General features: G+C 35.3%; 1 protein-coding gene across 1 annotated transcript in view; it reads right to left on the bottom strand.

Moving 5' to 3' along the window:
* The window catches only part of KPNA3 (karyopherin subunit alpha 3), a 105,364-nt gene that overhangs the window by 23,273 nt on the left and 56,308 nt on the right, over nt 1-25,783 (bottom strand). The window contains 9 exon segments of the mRNA XM_042965365.1: nt 1,374-1,418; nt 2,743-2,912; nt 3,276-3,362; nt 6,601-6,686; nt 9,607-9,702; nt 9,835-9,887; nt 9,974-10,003; nt 10,193-10,258; nt 10,260-10,283. Coding sequence (XP_042821299.1) covers nt 1,374-1,418; nt 2,743-2,912; nt 3,276-3,362; nt 6,601-6,686; nt 9,607-9,702; nt 9,835-9,887; nt 9,974-10,003; nt 10,193-10,258; nt 10,260-10,283 — 657 coding nt within the window.

The raw sequence follows: 25,783 nt of genomic DNA, 5'->3' as shown, positions 1-25,783 counted from the left end.
TGTATCTTCTTCACCCCAATGACAAATTACACACATAATTCTGGCATACACACATTCATATTATGTATGTATGTAAACAAACACAGAATTATAAAAACACAAACATGTAACAAATCAGAAAGAGATCTTAGCTGAAACAAGAGATGTCAAATCGATGCTAGATGAACACTAGAATCAATACCAGATTCATTGAAATTTATTCATTATATTACCCCATGGAAGAGTAACATTTTGCATTACTACATTAAGGAGAGTTTTCAGATTATCTAATAAAAAAACCTGCCAGAATATATACAGGAAATTCTTAAGTAAATCTCAGTAATGACCAAATCATCTAAAAATACCTTTGCATTTAAAATTATACTTGATATTCTTCAATACTATACCTCCAAAGGTTTGGGTCTTCAACACTGTACCTCCAACTGTCTCCTGGGAGACAGTGTGGTTTCACAGAAACCACACAAGATCTGCCATCAGAAGATCTCAGTTGTGTATATCAACTTTGATCCTTATTAGCCCTGCAACTTTGGATAAGTCACTTAATCTTTCCCTGAGGCCCAGTTTTTTACTCAGTAAAATGGTGACAATATCTATTCTATCATAAGATTAAATGAAGGGCGCCTGGGTAGCTCAGTGGGTTAAAGGTCTGACTCTTGATTTCAGCTCAGGGCATAATCTCATGGTCTGTGGGATCGAGCCCCATGTCAAGCTCTGTGCTAACAGTGAGGAGCCTGCTTGGGATTCTCTCTCTTCCTCTCTCTGCCCCTCCCTGGCTCACGCTCTCTAAATAAATAAATAGACAAACAAACATTAACAAAAACAAAACAAAAAGAACCAAATGAGATTTAAAGAAATATGGAGGTGCTTTCTAAATTTTTTTAAATGTTTATTTATTTTTGAGAGAGAGCACAAGTGGGGGAGGGGCAGAGAGAGAGGGACACACAGAATTTGAAGCAGGCTCCAGGCTCTGAGCTGTCAGCACAGAGCCTGCTGCAGGGTTCAAACTCACAAACTGCAAGACCATGACCTGAGCCGAAGTCAGACGCTCAACCGACTAAGCCACCTAGGCACCCCATGAAGGTGCTTTCTAAAGATTTTACCTCTTTATAAATACTGATACTTTAAAATACACTGATAATACAGATACATTACACATGCGAATCTTCTCCAAAGTTAGCATTATTGCTGTCTGGATGATTTAAGATATAAATTTAATATAACCTTAACCCTGTTTCTGAAAAATAGTTATACATTGTGGAAGCTTCACAAGTTAATAAAATATATGCTGACACTTACAAAAGTCTAAAAAAATAAATAACCTTTCCAGTTCCATCAAGAACAAAATCCCAAATCTAAGCTTTTGCTTTACTTACATTTATATCCGTATGGTATATGAGGACACATAATGCTGGCAAAATCTGAGGAAAGAAGATAAACAATAAATAACACAGAGTTGATGAATATGTCTTTGTAAAAATGAATAACTGATACAAAAAACAGTAAATACTATTTGCAGAACAAGAAAAGACAACGTTAAATTTGCTTGAATCTCTATTAGGAAAATGAAAATCTGATAAATTCAATCTGAAAAACCTAAAACATACTTCAGATATCCGATTAAAACTTCCAAATAAACCTGGCAGAGATTAATGTACCTTAAAAGAAAAAACAGTTGTTTTCAGTAACTTTCTTTATGACATATAATGTCAAGTGGAAAGAATGGAGATGAAACTATGCAGTATACCTCTCTAAAAAAAAAATCTACTTTTTAAGGATTTTATTTTTAAGTAATCTCTATACCCAATGTGGGGCTCAAACTTACAACCCCAAGATGAAGAGTTGCATGCTCCACCGACTCAGCCAGCCAGGCACGCCTAAAGAAAGCTATTCTGAAAACTGTCGTCTCACTTACCTGCCTATGTTTAATAAGCTACTTGAGTCAAATTAAAGTTTCTGGCTCCAGATTTAGTCAAGAAAATAACAACCAGTACAAAGTATACAGTTTGTTGAATTCGGGCCTTACAGATCCTTTTTTTTTTTTTTTTTTTTAAAATCTGGGAGGGAAGAGGTAGAATCACACTAAGTACCCTTTCCATAACAGCAAAACGCAGTAGAAGCTGGTGAAAGATATCAATTATAAAGATTCAGAGTTAACATTTTTTGACACAGTTAAGTGATTAAAGGCTGCACAGAATTTTTAAAAACTTAAAATATTCAGATTTATAGATTAAATGTAAATTAAAAATTTTCTACTTTGTTTTAATTAATAAATTTAATACAAAGCATGTCACACATTTAAGAACACTAATTTTACCAGAAATCTAGGGAAATTTCAATTGGATTTAATGTAAATTCATTCAAGAACATATGAATTTAAGTACACCAGGTTTTATCTGCAGCGATCCTTTAATTTTTTTAGCAGTAAACCGACAATGCAATGTAGTAACAAAATTTCTGAGATTTGATTTTCTCCTTTTGTATTTTTCTTTTTGAAAGTTTGTTTCCTTTTCGTGAAAACGATCATTAAAAAATAAGAATTAGGGTGGACTAATATTCTTTCAGGTGCCATAAGATACTCAACTTCCATTTCACAGGAGTCAAAAATTAAATATGATATGTTACTTAAAAAATCTCATACCTGCAATGAAATCAGTATATGCATTATTTCATTCCCTGTGCATGAAACTCTAAAGCATAACATAGGGAAAATATACCATCTGGGCTTTGCAATTCTTCATTTACCTCCTGAACTGTCTCCATAGGCGGTGGGGGATCCTTATTCCTGCAGAGATTGACAATGACCCATGTGACGTTCCGAAGGAAGGTGATGGGAATGGAGGGATTGATGAAGGACAGAAGAGGTTTGACAACTCCCAGTGATATGACATAATCTCTACATTGAGGACCATCACCTACAGAAATGAAAATTGTATTTAAAAAAAAATTACATTCAGGATGAGAAAGTCTGAAATGTATGCAATGGCTCATGTTGGGACACTGATGTTCTATGTTTCCTCACCATTAGTCAAGGGCATCAAGTGTTGCTGTTTCTCCAGATTTTGATTTGGAGAACACAAATTTAACCTAAAAATCCTGACAGCAAATTGCATATCTGTTTCAAGAGGTACCATCTTAAGTTTGTACTTATAAGGCAAGAAGATAGTCAACCCACGTTAAAATTAGAGGAAACATAGGATGTAATGGCTATGCCAATGTAGGAAAAAAGTTAATTAAGATTCTTAATTGGAGTCTTTTTAAACCTAAATCCAACTTACCTATAATGTTTCCCAAAGCCCATACTGCTTGTTCACAAACATTCTGATGTGGTGAATGGAGAAGTCTCAAAAAAAGAGGTACGGCATCTACAATAAAGAAAAATAAATACTGGTATTATAAAATGTCAAAGAGTTTATAGATTTCAGACTAAATACATTGACAAAATATACAGAGCTTGGGGGTGCCTGTGTGACTCTGCTCATTAGGCAACCAACTCGATTTTGGCTCAGGTCATGATCTCATGGTTTGCTGAGTTCAATCCTCGCATTGGGCTCTGCACTGGCACAGCACAGCCTGCTTGGGATTCTCTCTGTCTCTATTTGCCTCTGTCCCGCGCTCTCTTTCTCTCTCTCCAAATAAATAAATAAATAAACATATATATATATATATATATATATATATATAGAGAGAGAGAGAGAGAGAGAGAGAGAGAGAGAGAGAGAGGGAGGGAGAGAGGGAGAGAGGGAGAGAGGGAGGGAGAGAGAGGGAGAGAGGGAGAGAGGGAGAGAGGGAGAGAGGGAGGGAGAGGGAGAGGGAGAGGGAGAGGGAGAGGGAGAGGGAGAGGGAGAGAGAGCCTGGCACACTATAGTTACCCAATTATAGTTTAATGAATGAATAAATGTGGCATATACCCTTACCCTAAAAAAATTTATTATTTTCCCTTAATAATATTCAATAACACACCTATTGACAATATTTAAAAGTTGTTACATCATTAACTAAAAAAAAAACATGAAACTTTTCCTGTAATGCATTAAAAAAAAAAACCCTAAACACATAAACTTAGAATATAATACTTTAGTCAATATGATCCCAATCGCTGATATGGGATTAATTAAAGAACTGATTATTCCCGTATCTGGCTTACCTTGAATAATAAAAGAGATTTATCATTATAATCCTTATGCTTACATAATTTACATGTTAACTTAAGTTCTGAAACAATGGTATCATACCCATTCCAGGTGGGAAGCTAAAATAAGCTGGATCATTTTTTCTTAAATTTCAGACAATTGTGTACTACTTACAGTATTTTTTGCTGTATCTCTCTGCACTACCAACACTTAAATTAAAACCAACTCACACTTTTAACAGCTTTATTAAGATATAACTTACCTGCTTAAGTACACAATTCAACGTTTTTTAGCATTTACACAGAGTTGTATAGTTACCATCACAATTTAATTTTACATTTCCATTACCCCCTAAAGAATGCCACACCCACATAGCAGTCCTACTGCCCATTCAGCTTTAGGCAGCCATTTGCTTTCTATCTCTATAGATTTTCATACCCTGGGTATTTTATACAAATGAAATTGTATAATAAGTGGGTTTTTTTTTGTGTTTGGCTTTTTTCAATTAGCATAATGTTTTTGAGGTTCATCCTTATATAGCACATACCAGTAGTTCATCCTTTTTAAAAAAAATTATTTATTTAAATCCAAGTTAGTTAACACATAGTGTAATAATCTTTTCAAGAATAGAATTTAGTGATTCACCACTTACATATAACACCCAGCGCTCATTCCAACAAGTGCCCTCCTTATTAATGTCCATCATTCATTTAGCCCATCCCCCTCACCCCCTCTTCTCTCCCCCAACCCTCAGTTTGTTCTCTGTATTGAAGAGTCTCTTATCGTTTGTCTCCCTCTCTGTTTTTATCTTACTTTTCCTTCCCTTCCCCTATGTTCACCTGTTTTATTTCTTAAATTCCACATGAGTGAAATCATATGGTATTTGTCTTTCTCTGACTTATTTAGCTTAGCAATTATGCTAGCTTCATTCTAGTTCCATCCACGTTGTTGCAAATGGTAAAATTTCATTCTTTTTCATCGATGAATAATCCATTACATACACACACACACACACACACACACACACACACACACACACCACATCTTCTTTATCCATTCGTCAGTCGATGGACATTTGGGCTCTTTCTATAATCTGGCGATTGTTGATAGTGAGTAGTTCATTCTTTTTTTATTGCTGAATAGTATTCTATTATATAACACATTTTGTTTATCTACTTATATCAGTTAATGGATATTGAGATTATTTCCATGTTTGGGCCATTGTGAGTAAATGTACAACATCTGTGTACAAGTCTTTGTGTGGACATGTTTTCATATCTCTTGGTTCCACCTAGTAGTAGAACTGCTAGGTCATATGATAACTCTATGATTAACCTTTTGATAAACTATTTTCCAAAGAGGCTACACCATTCTACATTCCCACCAGCAGTGTGTGAGGGTTTCAACTGACTCACATTTGTAATTTAACTGATTTTATTTATCACTTCTGCAAACAGAAGACCAGTATCACCAGTATCACAAATAGAAAGTAACCAAAAGATTAAAAATGCAAACAAAATACTGTTACTAAATTGTAGGTACCAATTAATAGGTAGATTGGTAACTAGTAGGTACCTACTAGTCTCTACCGAAAGCCCTAGTCTAAAATCTGCTACCTTTTTGGTACAACTAACATCTAACTGGGAACTTTCTCCTTTGGTATTACCAAAATACCTGAAAGAGAGTAGTATTCTCACTAATTGACACAATGTAACTTATTGCTATATCGTATACTACTTAAAATCATTTTCAGTGCCACCTAAAGCCAGTTAAGTGTTACACGTATTGAGTACTTGGTGACATCGAGTTTTTTTCAAAGTGCTGTTTTGTCTGTTTGGGTCAACACACTAATAATAGCCCATCCTGAGGTGGGCAAAATTTTAAAAATATAGATGTTCCAAGTTAAAAGGCACAAGCTACTCAATACACTGGAGGTACTAGAAATAGAAATTTTAAAACCTGTCGTTAGCAGATAGTCTCTACCCAAAAAGATAAAACTATTCACTTTTTAGTAAACACAATTAAAATTATTTAATGATAGATTAATGATAGCTATGGGAAAGATATCAACCATCAAAATTAACTCCTAAAATTCACTAGTTTAAACATACTGGAAGGTAAAATTCAGTCTTTACAATAAACTCCACATCTTTGCCTTTAAAATTTTTTTTTTTAAGTTTATTTTTGGAGAGAGGGGGAGAGAGAGAGAGAGAGAGAGAGAGAGAGAGAGAGAGACAGAGAGAAATAGAGCGTGAGCAGGGGAGGGGCAGAGAGGGAGACACAGAATCCGAAGCAGGCTCCAGGCTCTGAGCTGTCAGCACAGAGCCCAACATGGGGCTCGAACTCACGAACCGTGAGATCATGGCCTGAGTAGAAGTCTGACACTTAACCAACTGAGCCACCCAGGTGCCCCACCTTGCCTTTATTTTTTTTTTTAAATCCCAGCAAGTAAGGGTGTTAATTTACTTACTAGACTGTACAACAGCTTGAGTCTGTGCAGAAGTTCCTGATGCTATATTAGTTAATGCCCAAGCAGCTTCAAACTGTAATGAAGGACTGTAAAACACAATAAAAAAATCTTTAGACATATAGCTATCACTTAAATTTATGACCCGCAGATCTATACAGTTATCCTTTACCCTGTCCCTTAATTTCACCTTGTTATATCCACCTTGGATATCTCCACCTGACTATCACTGGCTCCCAAAGTCAGTCAATATAAACCTACTTCTTTTTTTTTTTTTTTTTTTTTCCAATATATGAAGTTTATTGTCAAATTGTAAACTTACTTCTTTAAGTCCAGTGACTGATAGCTGCAACATTTGGCCAGTCATTATTGTCCTTGACTCCTTCCTCTCCCATAAACATCTAATATAAAAGTCATGTCAATTTTACCCTCTAAGTATTTCTTATATTTATAGTACCTCTCTTAAGACCACTGTACTAGTTGAGGCCCTCACCCACTTCACTTGAATCACTGCCACAGCTTCTGTCTTAAAGCTGGGTCCCCATCTGACTCTACTACATGATCTGCTTTACACACTGGAGATATTATTACAAGGCTGCATAATTTTACTGAAAAGATGAGATCATTACAATTTAGAATTGTGACAGAACACCTCACAAAGAAAGTAAAAACTAACCTAGCTTTCCAAAGACAGATAAAGAAAGAAAGGCACTGTCAGCTGGAAATACAAATAAAAGTATCATGGGTGGAATGACCACAACGTGTATGGAGGACAAGGAGCAGATCCAGAGAGTGGAAGCTAAGAAAATATGTAAAAACATGTAACAGGGGATGAAACTGGAAGGGTAGGTTATCCAAGTGTGTGTCAGTGGACAGAGAGGAGTAGAACTCAAATCCCAAGCTTCAACACTTGGAATTTATTCTATAGACATACTAAGTATAGAGGGCTCCTACAGAGTCTAGAAAATAATGTGGTACGTGCATGGTATATAGAATTAGGATAAAAAAGTTAAAGGCTGGTGGACAGACCTGTTGAAAGTAAATTATGTACATCAAGCTAGGATAGATGGCTGTAAGAATATAAATTCCTTTAAATAGAATACCAAGGTGGGAGGAGGTGAGCAAAAACTGAGGAGAGCCAAAGGTCAGGGACTTAGAAGAAAGCTCTATAAGTATCGAAGAAAGAGAGTAAGGTTGTAGTACCAAAGGTTAGAAAAATCCAAGAAGGAAAAAGGTTTTAAGGAGAATAAATGTCAGAGATAGAACAAGCAGTGAGGTCACAAAGACAGATAAGAAAATGGAGGAGCAGATAAGAACTATGATGAATTTTGGCAAAAGGCAGGGGATAAAGAGGATATTGGAGGCAGAGAAGAAGCAAATGGACAATAAGATCAAAGATGATGAATTTATGTCATTCTAGGCCAGAAGAAGAAGGGGTTATTATATTAAGCCAGCCCTGGTAGCTTGACAAAATACTAGCAATGAGGGCCTTAAATGAGAAAACAGTGAGATATAAAAAAATAAAATTACAAAGCAGGGAATGTTCTAAGATCTCATTTAAAAAAAAGGAAGAGAAGACATAGAAAAAGAATGAGTCCAATAAGTAAACAATAAATGAACATTTATTGTAAGTTTGATATTGTGTAGTGTTTTGTGTATATCATTTCCATTCCTCACAATCACCTGATTTTTGTAGATGAGGTATCTGAGGCTCAAAAAGCCACTTGAGTTTGGGTCAGTAGCAAACCCCGGATTTAAATCAATGCCTATTTGGCTCCAAGTCTATGGGCTTTTATATGATAACACTATTTCCTATGACAAATCCATAAAATCAGATCCAAACTACTGACAATTTTCTGCTTTTGCTTCAGGTAGTAGTTACAGAGGTCTGTATATATTTTAGCATAATTTTTTGTATATATGCTATTCACAGACACATCCACACAATGAGGCTATGCCAAAGGCTGGAATATAAAGTTAAAAAAAAAAAAAAAAAAGATGAAGAAAGAGAAGATCAAAGGGAAAAAGGGTGTCCCTAAAAGTAGAGGTAGAACAGATTGTTTTTTAAATAGCTGATATAAAACTTACTTTTACTTAAATAAATCTTGTTACAGAAAATATGTATGTATGTATAAAGTGAGTGTTAAGCATTTTTGGAGGAACGGTTGCAGCATATAATGAAAGGACAAAGAAGTATTTTTAAATAAAAATCCTTAGTGGCTACATTTATCTAGTCAACTGAAAATTCCTTAAGACAACATTTAGCAAAATACACCAAATTTTAGTCTAAATACTCTCAAATGCAAAACTAGCATTTGTTTTAAAATACTTTGTGAAGTTAAAACTCACATTCTTCGCACTTAATTCAAACTGAAGAGGTGTAAGATACAACACACCAAGATATCTCTGAACACTAACAGAAATGGGGTTGTACCTTAAAAGGTACAAAGTAGTGTTTTTTCCTTTCTATTCTGGAAAAGTATAACCTGATTTTTAATCTACTGCAAATAAAAAGCATGACATTAGACAATTAATCATGGTTGGAGTTCTGTTAAAGACTTCACAGAAGATCAGTGGATTAGCTGGAATATTCCCAGGGTAAGAGCCACTCGGTTCTGGAAGCCATTCATGTTGACTCAGTCATGAGGTTAATCTATATATAGACTCATAAGCAAAGAGTGACTCAAACACTATTTGGGTTGTTTTAAAATATTACTAAAAACAAAAACAAAATAAATAAAGACTATAAATAAAATATTTGAGGTAAGTTAGAAGAGGCAATAAACAGAAGCTATATTTTCCTAGAAAATATACACACACTTCAAATAGTAAAAAAAGAAGCACTCTAGGTCTAGTGAATATGATCACAGAATTAGAAAATTACATAAAAATATATAACAAATGAAAAACGTAATAAATGCAAAACCTAAATGAAGCCATTTGTTAAATAATAATCCTAAATTTTCTGGTAAGTGAAAAAAGTGAACAGGGACTCAAATCCATACTTACTTATCATCCCTTTCTAGACATTTGACTAGAATTGGTAAAATCCCAGATTTTATTAGGTCATCAATTGGTGGGTTTCTGTCACTGGATAATAGCTTTCTAGAAAAAGAAATATAAGAAATTAATTGCTATAATTTTCAAACTATGAACAGACACAGCAATGTATTACTTCTAGCAATGTATTACTAAGACACCTATAATAATACTTCTTCTAGACAAATTAGTATTTACCTTGCAGCCTGGACAGCACTTAACTGGACCACTGGGTTATCACTTGTGGCATTCTGTAACATCAAATGTAAATTTTAGAAATTTAAAAAATATCAATTTCCAAATACTTCAAAATACAAATATTAAATTAATAACATACCTGCAATATAGCTTCTAGTGTTACATTTTGCTTAAAAGAAAAAAAAGACAGTTCAGGGAAGAGTTTATTAGCAAAATCACATTTATTAAATAATCTATTTACTAAAGTTATGAGTTAATATACATTAATTATCATCATAAAATTGATCTTAGATTCAAAATGAAGTTCTCTGATTATAAAATTATTGTAAAAACACTTTAGAACACCAAAGTAACTTACTGCTTTAAAATCAGCATCAACATCTGAATCTTCTAAGCTTTCTTCTTGAGGAACATTTCTTTTTTTTCAGTAAGTGTTCATCTCTTTTGTTCTGGATAAGGATAACATGAATTAAATGTGTATACTACAAACCACTGACGGGCCACATTCTGGACTTGGTAACGAAATTAACTGGTAACAGTACAGCTTTCACACACACACACACACACACACACACACACACACACACACACTTATTAAACATGATAGTTTTGACCAATATCATGCCTCCCCATCTTTAGTAAAGATTCACATTTGGGAATGCAGTATTACTGTAATAGTCTAGCAAATACATTTCAACTAGCATGCTAGCTTTCATCTACTTACTAAAGCAAGAAGTTGCCTAGATGGGAAAGAGTTTAATGCTCAAATGTTAAGGTCTGTATGCTTGTTGGGAATGTGGGGAAAGGGAATTCATTAGCATAAATGCCGCCTACTTGCCAACATCTCATATTTAAATTCTTGCTATCTGGCTTTTACAAACAAAAATTCTCTTCTAGCAAATATATTTCTACATTTTATGGGATTTCAATTGTTTGTAATGGCAGCAACATACGCCATTTCACATATCACTCTGGATAAATCAATCTTCTTTTAAGTTTTTAGTTTGTTTATACAATTAAGTCTAAATAAATTAAAGTCTGAATGACTTCTAAAATCCTTTTCAATTTCTAATTTCAAAGGCTGTACCACCTAGTCTTCAATACAATATTTACAGAAGTGTTTGATTATAACAGAAAGTTACTGAAGAGGTATTAATATTGATGTTAAAATTCAGATCAAATAGAAAGGTAAAACTGGAAATATATGTATATCTGAAGTTTTCTGGATTATCTGTACATCTACTTTTGTCCAATGTAAAAGCAAGCATCTTAAACAAACTGAGGCTTATACATATGCTAATATTAGATTACCTACCAACTTCTATTTATATCACAGCATACTTCTTTAGCAACTACTCAATCAATTCTACATCATTTTTAAATTAATGTATTTCACAAATATTAAAATCCATGCACTGATATTTTATAGTCTCAAGTGGCTCTCTACAAAATACTTATTAATTTATAGTGGAAAAACTTGGCAGACAGCATCTTAACCAAGTGGCAAGGGTTAGCATGAGTAAAGAACAAATCCACATTGTGTGCCTTCTGGTCTGATGCACTGAGAAAACACCACTTGTATGGTATTCCTGACCAAAATCCCCACCACAACCACCACCACCACTGGAGGAAAATGAGACAAACCTAAACCTGCCATTCTACAAAAACTAGTCTGTACTCTTAAAAAACGTTGTCATGAAAGATAAAAACTGAAGAACTACCAGATTGGATGAGATTGAGGAAACGTGACAAGTACAACGTCTAATCCTGGACTGGATCTTAGATTCATAAGCACATTATTAGGAATTAGTAAAATATGAATTAGATCTATGAATCAGTAAATATTTATCTGTGTTCATTTGACAAATGCAATGTGGTTACATAGGAAAGTATATGTTTTTATGAAATATGAACTGACATATTAAGGGTAATGGGGCATTATGCCTGCAACTTAACTGGTTTAAGAAAAAGTGTGTGTATGTGTGTGTAAATGAGAGAGAGAGAGAGAGAGAGAGAATAAGGCAAATATAGAAAAAAGCTAACAAACAAGGAAGCTGGGTGCTGAGTGAAGAGTGCACAGTGTTTTTTGTACTACTGCAAATTTGAATTTCACAATTTAAGTTTGACATTGTTTCAAAACTTAAAAGCATCTATGCATTGTACTTCGTGATTTGTAACATGGTTAATTTTAAAATCTTTTATATGGCAATTTTAACATCTCTTGGAATTTATTTAAAAGTTTCCCTAAGTTCATCCCATTCTATTTTTATTGTTTTCTTCTAATTATTTTCCAGTCTGAATAATGAAGCCTCCAAAGGCCTTTCAGGAATCGTACTCTCTCCATTTCTCCAACTCCAACAGGTATTTCAGGCATAAAAGCAATACAAAGCATAAATATAGCTAAAGCCTCTTATAAACAACAATGCCTAAAGCAGGGATAGCATTTTATCATGACATATGATGTTTGCAGTCTTTTTTTGGGGGGAGGGGTAAGGAAGCTCATTTCTATACCTAATTTGCTAAGATTTTTTTTCTTTTACCTTTTCAGCCACAAATAGGTGCTTCATTTTATTAAACTGTGCTTCTTTTGCATCTATTGATATTGACATACAATTTTCCCCTTTCATCTGTAATGGGGTAAATTAATTGACTTTCTAATGTTAAACTTAGAACCTTGCAATGTAAAATTTACAAGTTTGCAAGACCTGGGATAAACTGTTCTTGAAATTTTTTTTAATTAAAAAATGTTTTTAATGTTTATTTTTGAGAGAGGAGAGAGACAGAGTGCAGGCAGAGGAGGGGCAGAGAGAGACACACACACACAGAATCTGAAGCAGGTTCCAGGTTCTGAGCTGTCAGCACAGAGCTAGGCGTGGGGCTCGAACTCATGGATGGTGAGATCAAGACCTGAGCTGAAGTCAGATACTTAGCGACTGAGCCACTCAGGAGCCCCTCTTGAAAGTTTAACGAGTTATTCTTTACTGGATTTAATTTACTAATATTTTATTTAGCATTTTTAAACCTACGTTCATAAGTGAAACTGGCTTATAAGCACCTTTTCTTATGCTGTCTTGGTCACATTCTCAATGTCATGGGTTTGCTAGCTTCACAGAACAAGTTGGGCAGTGTTCCCTCGTTACCTTCTCTAAAATCATTTAATAAGAAATTACCTGTTCTTTGAATGTTTGCTGGAGTTCTGTCTGCAAGATTACCTTTTCTTTTTCAGGAGGTTAGAAGAGGTTAAACATTTTTAGCTACTGAAATAATTTCTTTATTTTTAGAACTATTCAGGTTTTCATTTCTTCTTGAGTTAGCTGGGTAATTTTTTTTTCCAGTAGGAAGTTGGTCATTTCAGCTAAGTTTTCAAATCTATTGGCAAAAAATTACTCATCATCAAATTGTGGCACACTGCCGGCAAAATGGCTGTAATTCCCCCTTCCAATGCCTCTGGATAGTCTGATCCTGCCCCCGCACTGATTCCAGGTATGGCTGTGTGACTTGCTTTGGCAATGGGACATTACTCAAATGTACTTGAAAACTGCTTACACATCTGAGGATGTCCTCTCTTGCTGCCCTTACAATTCTAAAACCACCATGTGAACACTGTGCTAGCCTGCTACAGGATGAGGCTATGTAGAAGGCGACCAAGGTCTCAGCCAATAGCCAGAAAGTTGTGTGAGACCATCTTTAGATCATCTAATCACCAGCTAACCCATCACCAATGAATGAGGGAACCCAGCAAATATCCGCTGAACTGGCCCAGACTAGAAGAATCACTCTGCCAACCCACAAAATTATTAGTTGAATAAGATGGCTATTGTTTTAAGCTACTTGGTTTTGGATTGGTTTATTACACAGCAAAAACTAAGTGATGTACTAATATTTTAAAACCTATGCCACATATACATTAACATGCCTTTTAAATTCCTATTACTATTTGTTCTATATCTCCACTTACTATAAATTTCTCTTGAGAAGTATCTTTTTAACTGTATTCAACAGGCTCTGACGTAATTATTTTTCCTATCGCTCATTTCTAGGTAATCATAATAGCCACTAGGATTTCTGTGATGGTCAAGGTTAGAAGTCCTTCCTTCCTTCCTTTCTTCCTTCCTCCCTCCCTCCCTTCCTTCATTTCTTTCTTTTCACACTATGAGGTTTTTGTAACTATCTTATTCCCAGATTTCTAATTTAACTGTATGGTGATCAGAGAATGTAGTCTGCACAACACTCTGAAATTAACTGATATTTGCCTTATACCAGATGTTCTTGAAGTTTCTCAGTCCACAGGGTAGGCCAAAGGAAATACCTAAATTTTTTTTTAATGTTTATTTATTATTTTTGAGATAGAGAGACAGCAGGGGAGGGGATGAGAGAAAGGGAGACAGAGAATCCCAAGCAGGCTCTGTAGCTGTCTGTGCAGAGCCCAACATAGGGCTTAAACTCACAACCCTGAGATCATGACCTGAGCTGAAACTAAGAGTTCAGCACGTAACACGTAATGGACTGTGCCACCCGGGTGCACTTAAATGTCCTTTTCAAATAGTTAGGTGCAAACAACTTAATAGTTATTGGCAGGGGACTGAGGGGTTGTGGGGTTGGAGATTGTGTGTGTGTGGGGGGGGTGGGTAGGGAGGCATATAAATTGAAAGGAAAAAATTTTATTTCACTCTTAAACAAAATATGTGATTAAACAAATGCAGTGAGATCTAATGTTTAAATCATAATCTACCTCAATCAATCCCTAATAGTTCTGTGATATCTAAAAGATGTTAAATGTTGCGATGTTTCCCTTAAAATCTCACAATTTCCCAAATGTCCCTCTGGAGCTCCATGTTGCCTCAGTGCACTTTGGAAATTATAGCTTTATACTATCACAGAGCCATTTTTCAAGGGGTTTTATACATGTTTTTTAGAAAACACTTGCAAATTAAGTTATTTAACTTTTCTTTCCCCTATTAATTGGTGTGTTTATTACTGACAAGAAAATCTACCACAATGATTATGTCTTTAAGAAATTCTGCCTTGTAATTTTGTCAATTTTTGCTTTATATGTATTTGGACATACAGCACAACATTGAGTTGTGACTAACTTGTTCTGTGAGTGTTCCACAAGATAGCAAACATTTCTAATACATTTTAATTTGGTAAATGAGTAGGGCGTGATGCCAAATGTCATGTGGTCACAACTGAGCCAATGGCTCTTCTCACTCTCTCAGTGTGGGATTGTGGGGAGATCATCTCCCATGCTCGGATGCTTGGTCTCAGGCCACGCTGCTTGGCAGAAATCAGTGATTTTTCAGAACATTGCAAGGTGCCCACAACTGGCACTAGTATATTTTTTGTCACTTCCAAGTACCAATGGACAGTCCTTTGCTTTTCCACCCAAGAGTAAGCTTAGGAATTCTTTGCTTCATTCTAGGTCAGACTGCCTGCAGATATAGACCCTTCTCTCTGCTGCTTATTGCCAGTTACATTAAGTACAGTATATGACAAGAGTTTACTAATACTGTACTGTAGTCAACATCCGTGAGAACATATATAATAGCCCCCATGCAGAAAAAGGTTGAAAAGAAAGGCAGTAAGAAGGAGATGATTACAGTGGAAGTTAAGAATGAAATCATTGAGAAGTACGAACGAAGTATGCGAATGGCCGAAACTGCAAGATTTTATAAGAAGTCTGCATCTGCACCTCGTCTGCAGGGGAGGAGGAGAAAAAGGCGGAGGAAACTCTCCCTTCAAATGAGAGTAGAGATGTGTAAAATGTGGGAAACAGTGCAAAATTTTGTAGAAAACCACCACCTGAATAAGGCTATATAAAGCAGTGAGCAAAAAACCTGTCTAATAACCATGCGATGTCACATTTCTACAAAATCCTGAAAAGGAGGCAAAAGCAAGTGTCATTGGATAGGTTTCTTGTTATAGTTGCATGAAAAGAAAAATATTCCATTGAGCCAATAGATAGTAGTGATTCTGTTACTTGATAGTGAAAGTCATCTACACAAACCCTCCTGTCTCCCTCACACCAGCCACGAAGGTTTTCAAAGGCAAGTGCAAGTTAATTTGTTTTTAAAGTTATTGTAGTTACTTAGTAAATTGTTTCTTTTATCAAAAATAAAGTAATGAATCCCACATTTGAACTGAAAGCATCCTAAGTAAGCCAAAATATCCTAGGGCATGAAAATCATACATTACTCTTAATAAAAACTATGTATAAGCCAAGAAAACATAATCCCTGGGCAGGTTTCTGGTGATTTAATTAAGCATTAAAGGGAGCTTCATCAAACCAGTAACTTAAACTGTCCCTTTACTTGACAATCTAGAGATTTTTTCCCTCTTAAGACATTGTACTACAATAAATTCAGCATCCATAAAAGGCATCTCTTTCAAGTGGAGGGGAGCTCAAAAGATATGGGAACGACCCTAGTTTCAACACCTACTTTATGTTCAATCTCTCTCTTTCTCACACACACACAAACACATGATCCATTTTTAAAGTTCCTTTAAAAACCTATTATTAATCTATTACCCAACTATATATTTAACCTATTTAGACTTTCTGTTTTCTGACTATTAGGGTTGAACTACAGGGAATGGCCACTTTGTATGTTAAAAAGGTTATTTATGGGCAATTTCTTAAGACTCACCTAGTATTTTCTGAGTTAACAAATTCTATACATTGATGTCTATATAAAGTTCTTTTTCATTCCCAAATTTCTCTCTTCATCTTGAAAAAGTACATTCTATATCTAAATTCTATACCTAAATCTGTGGAATAAGCAATCACTTTTTTTTTTAAGTTTATTTTCAGAGAGAGAGAGAGAGAGAGAGAGAGAGAGAGAGAGAGAGAATCCCAAGCAAGCTCCACACTGTCAGTACAGAGCCCAATGCAGGATTCAAACTCAAACTGCTGGATCATGACCTGAAGCGAAGTCAGACACTTAACTGACTGAGACATCCCCAGCAATCACTTCTTAAACACGTTATGAAAAAAATATCTATCAGCCCCACTTTGAATGCAACAGAATTAAATTTGTTTTTATCCAGCAATACATTCATTGTGTTAAATTCTTATCTAGCTTTAGTTCCTGTAAAATTAAAAATAAAATTACTTTTATTTCACAGAGCAGTAAATGAAGATACAGAGAACCTGGATAAATTAAATTATATACCTAGGAAATATCAGATAAGATTTGAACCCAGGTTGTGGCTGGTTACAGAGATGTTTCTTAGATATATTTTACTACTTGCTTTTATTTATTTATTTATTTTTTATCTAAAGGCTTCTAAAGAATAGGAAAAAATGCTCACAAGATAAGACCTTCTCTTCAATATTAGCATTTATGAAATGATACTACTGCTGTGCAGACATAAGGATAGTCACCCACAAGTTTTATATGTTATATTTACATTTTGGCCACTCTGCTCAGTGTATTATACTCTGATTAATTTCTTTTAAACCAAAACACTACTGGTTCATCAATCAGGTAAAAATCTGACAACATACCAGAAATTATTTTTCCTGAAGGATCACTTAGCTAATCTTATCAAACAACTGCTGCTTTCTTTTGGATTCTCATTTATTAATTCAAAGTTTTACATATGATCATTTCAACAGACATTGGAAAAGCATTTGACGAAAGTACAACATCCATTCATGACAAAAAAACCTCAACAAAGTAGGTTTAGAGGAAACATAATAAAGTCCATTTATGAAAAACCTACAGCTAACATTATCCTTAATAGGAAAAAACTGAGAGCTTTTCCTCTAAGGTCAGGAACAAGACAGGGATGTGTCCACTCTACCCACTTTCATTCAACATAGTGCTGCAAGTCCTAGGCACAGCAATCAGACAACAAAAAGAAACACAAGGCATCCAAACTGGTGAGGAAGAAGTAAAACTCTCACTCTTTGCAGATGAATGATACTCTGTATGGAAAATCTGAAAGATTCTACCAAAAAACTGTGAAAACTGGCAAATGACTCAGTAAAGTGGCAGGATACATAATCAACATACAGAAATCTGTTGCATTTCTATATACGAACAATGAAGCAGCAGAAAGAGAAATTAAGAAAAAACTCTCAGTTACAGCTGCACCCAAAATAACAAGATACCGAGGAATACACCTAACGAAAGAGGTGAAACACTGGTACTCTGAAAACTGTAAAAACACTGAAGAAAGAAACTGAAGGAGGGGCACCTGGGTGGCTCAGTCAGTTGAGTGTCCGACTTCGGCTCAGGTCACGATCTCAGAGTTTGTGAGTTCGAGCCCCGCGTCAGGCTCCGTGCTGACAGTTCAGAGCCTGGAGCCTGCTTTGGATTCTTTTTCTTTCTCTCTCTCTCCCTCTCTCTCTCTCCCCCCCCTCACCTGCTAGTGCTCTGTTTCTCTCAAAAATAAACATAAAAAAAAAAACAACAAAATGCCAATAGCATCTTTCACACAACTAGAACAAACAATTCTAAAATTTGTATGGAACCACAAAAGACCCCAAATAGTCAAAGTAATCTTGAAAAAGAAAGGCAAAGCTGGAGGCATCACAATTCCAGACTTCAAGTTGTATTATAATGCTGTAGTCATCAAGACATTATGGTACTGGCACAAAAATAGACATATAGGTCAACAGAAGAGAATAGAAAACCCAGTAATAAACCCACAACTATATGGTCAATTAATCTTTGACAAGGCAGGAAAGAATATCCAATGGGAAAAGGACAGTCTCTTCAACAAATGGTGCTGGGAAACTTGGACAGTAACATGCAAAAGAAACTGGATCACTTTCTTCACCAAACACAAAAATAAATGCAAAATGGGTTAAAGGCCTAAATATGAGAACTGAAACCATAAGAATCCTAGAAGAGTACACAGGCAATAACCTCTTTGACATCAGCTATAAAAGCTTTTTTCTAATATGTCTCCTGAGGCAAGGGAAACAAAAGCAAAAATAAACCTATTGGGCCTACATCAAAATAAAAACTTCCACATAGTGAAGAAAACAATCAAGACTAAAAGGCAACCTACATACAGAATGGGAGAAGATATTTGTAAATGACATATTCAAAATATACAAAGAATTTACAAAACTCAATACCCCCAAGATAAATAATCCAATTAAAAAATGGGCAGGGGCGCCTGGGTGGCTCAGTAGGTTGAGCGTCCAACTTCGACTCAGGTCACGATCTCGCACTCTGTGAGTTCAGGCCCCGTGTCGGGCTCTGTGCTGACAGCTCAGAGCCTGGAGCCTACTTCGAATTCTGGGTCTCCTTCTCTCTGCCCCTTCCCCACTCATGCTCTGTCTCTCTCTCTCTCTCTCTCTCTCTCTCTCACTCTCTCTCTCTCTCCTGTCAAAAATAAATAAACATTAAAAAAAATTTTTTTTTAAAAATGGGCAGAAGACATAAACAGACATTTCTCCAAAGACAAAAGTATGGTCAACAGACACACGAAAAGGTGCTCGTCATCATTTATCATCAGGGAAATGCAAATCAAAACTTCAATGAGATATCACCTCACCCTGTTGAAATGGCTAAAATAAAAAACACAAAAAGAACAAGTGTTAGTAAGGAGGTGGAGAAAAAGGAACCCTTGTGCACTGTCAATGGGAATGAGAACTGGTATAGCCACTCTGGAAAACAGTATGGAGTTTCCTCAAGAAACTAAAAATAGATCTACCCTATAATCCAGCAATCACGCTAGAGGGTATTTACCTAAAGAATACAAAAACACTAATTCAAAGGGATATGTGGAACTCACCGTTTATCACAGAGTTATTTACAATAGCCAAGATATGGAAACAGCCCAAATGTCCATTGATTGATGAATGGATAAAGAAGATACAGTATATGTATATATTATTCAGGCCTAAAAAGAATGAAGTCTTCCCATTTACAATGACATGGATGGAGCCAGAGAGTATTATGCTAAGCGAAATAATTCAGAGAAAGACAAATACCATTATGATTTCCCTCATATGGTTTCATTTATAAAACAAATGAGCAAGAAGAAAAAAAGGAGACAGACAAACCAAGAAACAGACTCTTAATTATAGAGAACAAACTGATGGGTACCAGAGGGGAGGTGGAGAGGTGGAGGGGTTAAATAGGTGATGGGGATTAAGGACTGCACTTGTGATGAGCATTCAGTTGTATGGAAGTGTTGAACCACTATACTGTACACCTGAAAGTTGTACAGTTTTACAACAGAAAGGTGTACATACACCTGAAAGTTAACTATATGTTAACTAACTGGAATTAAAAGAAAAAAGAAAAAAACTAATTCAGCATTAAAACCAATAACAGCATTTCATTAAGTTTTGATTGAGATAATTGTAAATTTGAATGCAGTTGTAAGAAATAATGCAGAAATCTCTAGCTCAGGTTCTCTTAATTAACATTTTGCAGAACTACAGTATAATATCACAACCAAGACATTGACACTGATATAATCCCTTGATCTTACTCAGATTTCCTGTCTTACTTGTATTCACTGTATGAATGTTTTAAGTGTATTAAATCTATACAGTTTTATCACCTACATGATTTTATCACCTATCCATGATTTTAGTCAAAATACTGAACAGTTCCAAAAACAGAAGATGCCCTCCTGTTGCCTTTTTTTTTTTTTAATTTTTTTTTTTTAACGTTTATTTTATTTTTGAGACAGGGAGAGACAGCATGAACGGGGGAGGGTCAGAGAGAGAGGGAGACACAGAATCGGAAGCAGGCTCCAGGCTCTGAGCTGTCAGCACAGAGCCTGACGGGGGGTCGAACTCACAGATCGTGAAATCATGCATGACCTGAGCCGAAGTCGGATGCTTAACCGACTGAGCCACCCAGGCACCCCTCCTGTTGCCTTTTTATAAGCAAACAACCTCCCTCTCCCTGTAACCCTTGGCAACCACTAATCTGTCCTTCATTCCTAAAATTCTGTCACTTCAAAAATGTTATATAAACGGAATCACACAGTATATAACCTTTTTGTGATGGGCTTTCTTTTGCCCAGCATAATTCCCTAAATATTTGTATAAGTTGTTGCATCTATTAACAGCTTGTTCCTTTTAATTGCGGAATGGCATTTCATGGCAAAGACATGCTAAAGTTTAACGAATTACCCTTTAAAGACATCTGGGTTGGTCCCAGGTTATGGCTATTCCAAAATAAAGCTGTTACAAACATTCATGTACAGGTTTTGTATGAATACCAGTTTTCATATCTCTGGAATAAATGAGTAGGAGTATAACTGGTGGTTATATAGTAGCTACATGTTTTCCAGAGTGATTATACCATTCCACATTCTCATCAGCAACATAGGATTTAACCAATTTATCTGCATCTTCACTAGCTTTTCATGTTGTCATTATTGTTTACTTTAGTCATTCTGATAGATGCTTGCTTAGTTGGTTTTAATCCATAGTTCTCTGATGGCTAATCATGTATTAATAATCCTCATCATAGTAAGTACCATCTGTATATATCCTTCACTGAAATATCTCTTCCATCTTTACCCATTTTCTAATTAGATTCTTTTTTGTTTTGTTTTTTGATTTTTTTAATATTAACCTTTAAGAGTTCATTATATATGCTAGATACTAGTCCTGTATTGGATGTGTGGTTGTCTTCTTGCCTCTAGTTTTGATTTTCATCTTCTTCACATGGGTTTTCACAGAATAAAATTTTTTAATTTGTTAAGCTCCAACTTTCTTTTTATGGATTATGCCTTGTGGTCAACTATAAAAACTCTTCGCCTGGCTCTGGATCCTGAAATTTTCCCTCCATTTATAGTTTCATGTTTTACATTTAAATCTAGGATCCATTTTGTGTTTTTGTATAGGTGTGACGACAATTAGGTTGAGGTTATTTATTTATTTATTTATTTTTGCTCATGAATTTCCAACTGTTCTAGTACCATTTGCTAAAAACGATATTCTTCCTCCATTGAATTGGTTTCGCACCTGCCAAAAGTAACTTGAGTGTATTTGTTTCTGGGTTTTACCTTCTGTTCCATTGATAAATGTGTCCAAGAGCCTTAATATTGGGTAGAGCAATTGCTCCTATGTTATTCTTTGTCAGGATTATTTTAGGTTTCTAGAGTCTGTGCCTTTCCATATACATTTCCGAATAAGCCGGTCTGTGTCTACAAAAAGACTTTGGTGGGATTTTGATAAAAACTCTATTAAACCAACAGATCAGAGAATAGGCATCTTTACTATGATGAATTTTCCAGTTCATGACCACAGTATACATCTCTCCATTTACTTAAGTCTTACTTGATTTCTTCCATCAGCATTTTATAATATTCAGCATACATATCCTGTACATGTTTTGTTAATGTATAACAAAGTATTTTATTTTCTTCAGAGTGGCAATAAATGGTATTGTGCTTTTAATTTTGGTTTCTGCATGTTCATTGTTAGCATACATAAGTGATAGACTTTTATGTGTTAATCTTGTTTCTGTGACTTTGCTGAACTCAATTATTAATTCTAGGAGCTTTTTTGCAGATTCTGTATTAAATAAGAGCAGTAAGAATAGGCATCCTGCCTTGTTCTCAGATCTTAGGGGGAAACCATTCAGTCTTTTCACCATTAAGTATGATGTTAGCTGTAGGTTTTTTTGCAGATGTTCTTTATCAAGTTGGTCAAGTTCTAGGGGCACCTGGGTGGCTCAGTCGGTTAAGCATCCAACTTTGGCTCAGGTCATGATCTCATGGTTCACGAGTTCGAACTCTACGTTGGGCTCTTTGCCGACAGCCTGAAGGCTGGAGCCTGCTTCAGATTCTGTGTCTCCCTCTCTCTCTGCCCTTCCCCAGCTTGTGCTCTCTTTTAAAAATAAAAAATAAAATTAAAAAAAAGTTAAGCAAGTTCTATCTGCAATGTGTCAAAAGTTTTATCAAGAATGAGTGTTGGATTTTGTCAAATGCTTTTTCTGTATCAACTGATATCATAATATAAATTTTCTTTATTATCTTGTTAATATAGGGAACTTAGGGTATTTTTTAAAAAGATATTTTACTACAAGGTCAAACAAAACAATTGCACTGTATCTGATTAGTCAAAGTATGGCATTTTGGTGGTGGTTTTCATTATGTTAAGAACTTAACGTGCCCACCCCCAGATCTAATCACAATAAAATCCTATGGGATATCTGACAAATCACCAAGAGAAGATTATATAAAGTTTAATATAATTTGCCAAAGTTAAAAATGCCACTGATAGGCTTTGGATGGATTTTCAACTCATGAGGCATTATTCACTGAACAAACATTTATATTGAGAGGCATTACAGCATAATGGTTAAGAGCTTTCCCATTTATCAGTTGTGTGATTTTAGGCAAGTTATTTAATTCCTATGTGACTCTGTTTACAACATGATCTAAAACAGAAGTACAGACCTCTGTGTAAGTGTTGATGCATAAATACCTAATTAAATAGGAAAGTAAAATATCAAGGAGGTAAAGGCAAAAAAGTTCAGACAAAAAAAATTTGAGGCCAGCAGAACAGTACATATTAATAACTGGAATTCATCTTTAAGCTGACAGAGCAGTATCAGTGTTATTCAAAGTACAGTCCTTAGGGGCGCCTGGGTGGCTCAGTCGGTTAAGCATCCGACTTCAGCCCAGGTCATGATCTCACAGTTCGTGGGTTCGAGCCCTGCGTCGGGCTCTGTGCTGATAGCTCAGAGCCTGGAGCCTGTTTCAGATTCTGTGTCTCCCTCTCTCTCTGCCCCTCCCCTGTTCACACTCTGTCTCTGTCTCAAGAATAAATAAACATAAAAAAACAAAGTACAGTCCTTGGACTGGCTAAGATTTTCTCAAACTCTATGTTACAGGTCTGCCCCAAAATACAGAGATTTTGTCAGAAATCGATTGTCAAACTATACACATTGTTTATTTACATTATTTATTTATTTATTTAGGCAGAAAGATTTTTTTGGAAAAGGAAGCAGTCAGTCCCTTGTTTAGTATTTTGACATAAGCTCCCTAACTTGTCACAGATTAGGACTTTTGAGTAGCACTGCTCTGTAGCTATCGTATTTTTTCTTGAAAATTCAATAAATTATTTAAATACACAGAAAATTTTAAGATATCATAACCAATTTCATTCTTGAAAATTAGCATTCAATGAGTACAAACTATTGGTCCAGAATTTGACTAGGCATTTAGGGATGGGCTGGGAGAGAGATTTGGGAGTACTAGCAGTGGGGGACTGTGGTTATTACCTTCACTTAAGATGATTACAATCTAATAAAAATAGAGCTCATCTATGAAACTCTGGAAACTAGCTTTCTTGTATTAACAAGAATCTCAATGTCATTAACGACAATGCTGTGATCTTCTCCTTAATGGAGGTATAGAGATAGCAAGGCTAGAAGTAGACAGACACTCTGACCATAAAGAATAAAGGAATCTTCTCTTGAAAGGCTCTCCATACCTCTACAGAATGGTATCAAAATCAATTAAGCTTTGTTTGAAGTTTAGGCTTTGTTTCAGGAACTGTTCATATTCTGGGGCTTACTCAGGGAATTCTGAAATGTGAAGTAAGGAAATTTCTTGAGATTTCCTTAGTTAATTTCATTTTTGGTCCTTCTATAAGAATTTCTAGGAACTAATTCTAGTAACCGGAAAGGAATAATGTTATTTAGGAATAAAAAGAATAACAGGACTCTAAGGCAAACAAAGTGGATATTAAAAGATGTACTGTGACAAGCAAGAAATTTTAATTCTATAAATTAAATACAGAAGACAGTACAACTATAGAAGAAGGAACAAACAACCAAATATTAAGAAAAGTGAATAGCTTAAATTAATAAGCATATTTGAAGGGCTAAAAAGCTTAAAACGAGAGGAGGATTCTGAATAATACCAGGACAAATATAAAAGTTTTGAGTTGTATTCCAAGCATGAAAATTGAAGGGAAAGTAAAGGCCACATCTGGGGATAGCTGGTATAATGTTAACAGATGTTTTATTCCTACCATTCCTACTGTCTCTATTAAGAAGAATGATCTTCACATGATGAATGAAAAACCAGACACAAAAGGACACTTACTGTTCTATTTACATAAAGCTCAAACTATGCAAAATAATCTATAATATTAAATATCAGGATAATGGTTACCTTTGGGGAAAGGAGTAACTGGGAAGGAGCCCTGGAATACAAGTAATGTTCTTTCTTGATCTAGAAGCTTATTATACAGATAACTGTATAACAGTTCACTTTGTGAAAACTCATCAAGCTTAAGATGTGTTGACTTTTTTTTTATTAAAAAAAAATTTTTTTTAATGTTTTATTTATTTTTAAGACAGAGAGAGACAGAGTATGAGTGGGGATGGGGCAGAGAGAGAGGGAGACACAGAATCTGAAGCAGTCTCCAGGCCGTGAGCTGTCAGCACAGAGCCCGATGCGGGGCTCAAACTCACGAACTGTGAGATCATGACCTGAGCCGAAGTCGGACGCTCAACCAACTGAGCCACCCGGGTGCCCCTGACTTTTTTCTATGTATGTTATATGCTAATAAAAAGTTTAAAAGAAAAAAAAAAGGAGCTAGGTACAAAGTGTTAAGACTGGCAAGGAGCCTACCTCACTCTTTATTTAGCTAGTTGACTTCTCTGGTCCAAATGAACCAAGGATGTGAAAAAACTTGAAAATATGATCGCCAAATCACTGTTGTTAATTGGTAAGTATCTTTGAAGAGGTTAAGGAGTTGAAAGAACACTGGATTTAGCAAGCATTTTTCAATTGTAATAAAGATTGGGGGGGAGGGGTTGCAGGAGAATGAATTTCAGTAACTATATACTATTTATGAGCATAAAACATTGATGCTGGGTAAAAATTCATGACCCAAAATGGGTATTAAATAAATACATATTAAGTACATAAATGCACAGGTCTATTTAGTTTTTTTTTTTTTAATTTTTTTTTTTAACGTTTTATTTATTTTTGAGACAGAGAG

Source organism: Panthera tigris, chromosome A1 (genome assembly GCF_018350195.1).
Source record: "Panthera tigris isolate Pti1 chromosome A1, P.tigris_Pti1_mat1.1, whole genome shotgun sequence".
In the NCBI taxonomy this organism is placed as follows: Eukaryota; Metazoa; Chordata; class Mammalia; order Carnivora; family Felidae; genus Panthera; species Panthera tigris.
This window is presented reverse-complemented; position numbering and strand designations above follow the sequence as displayed.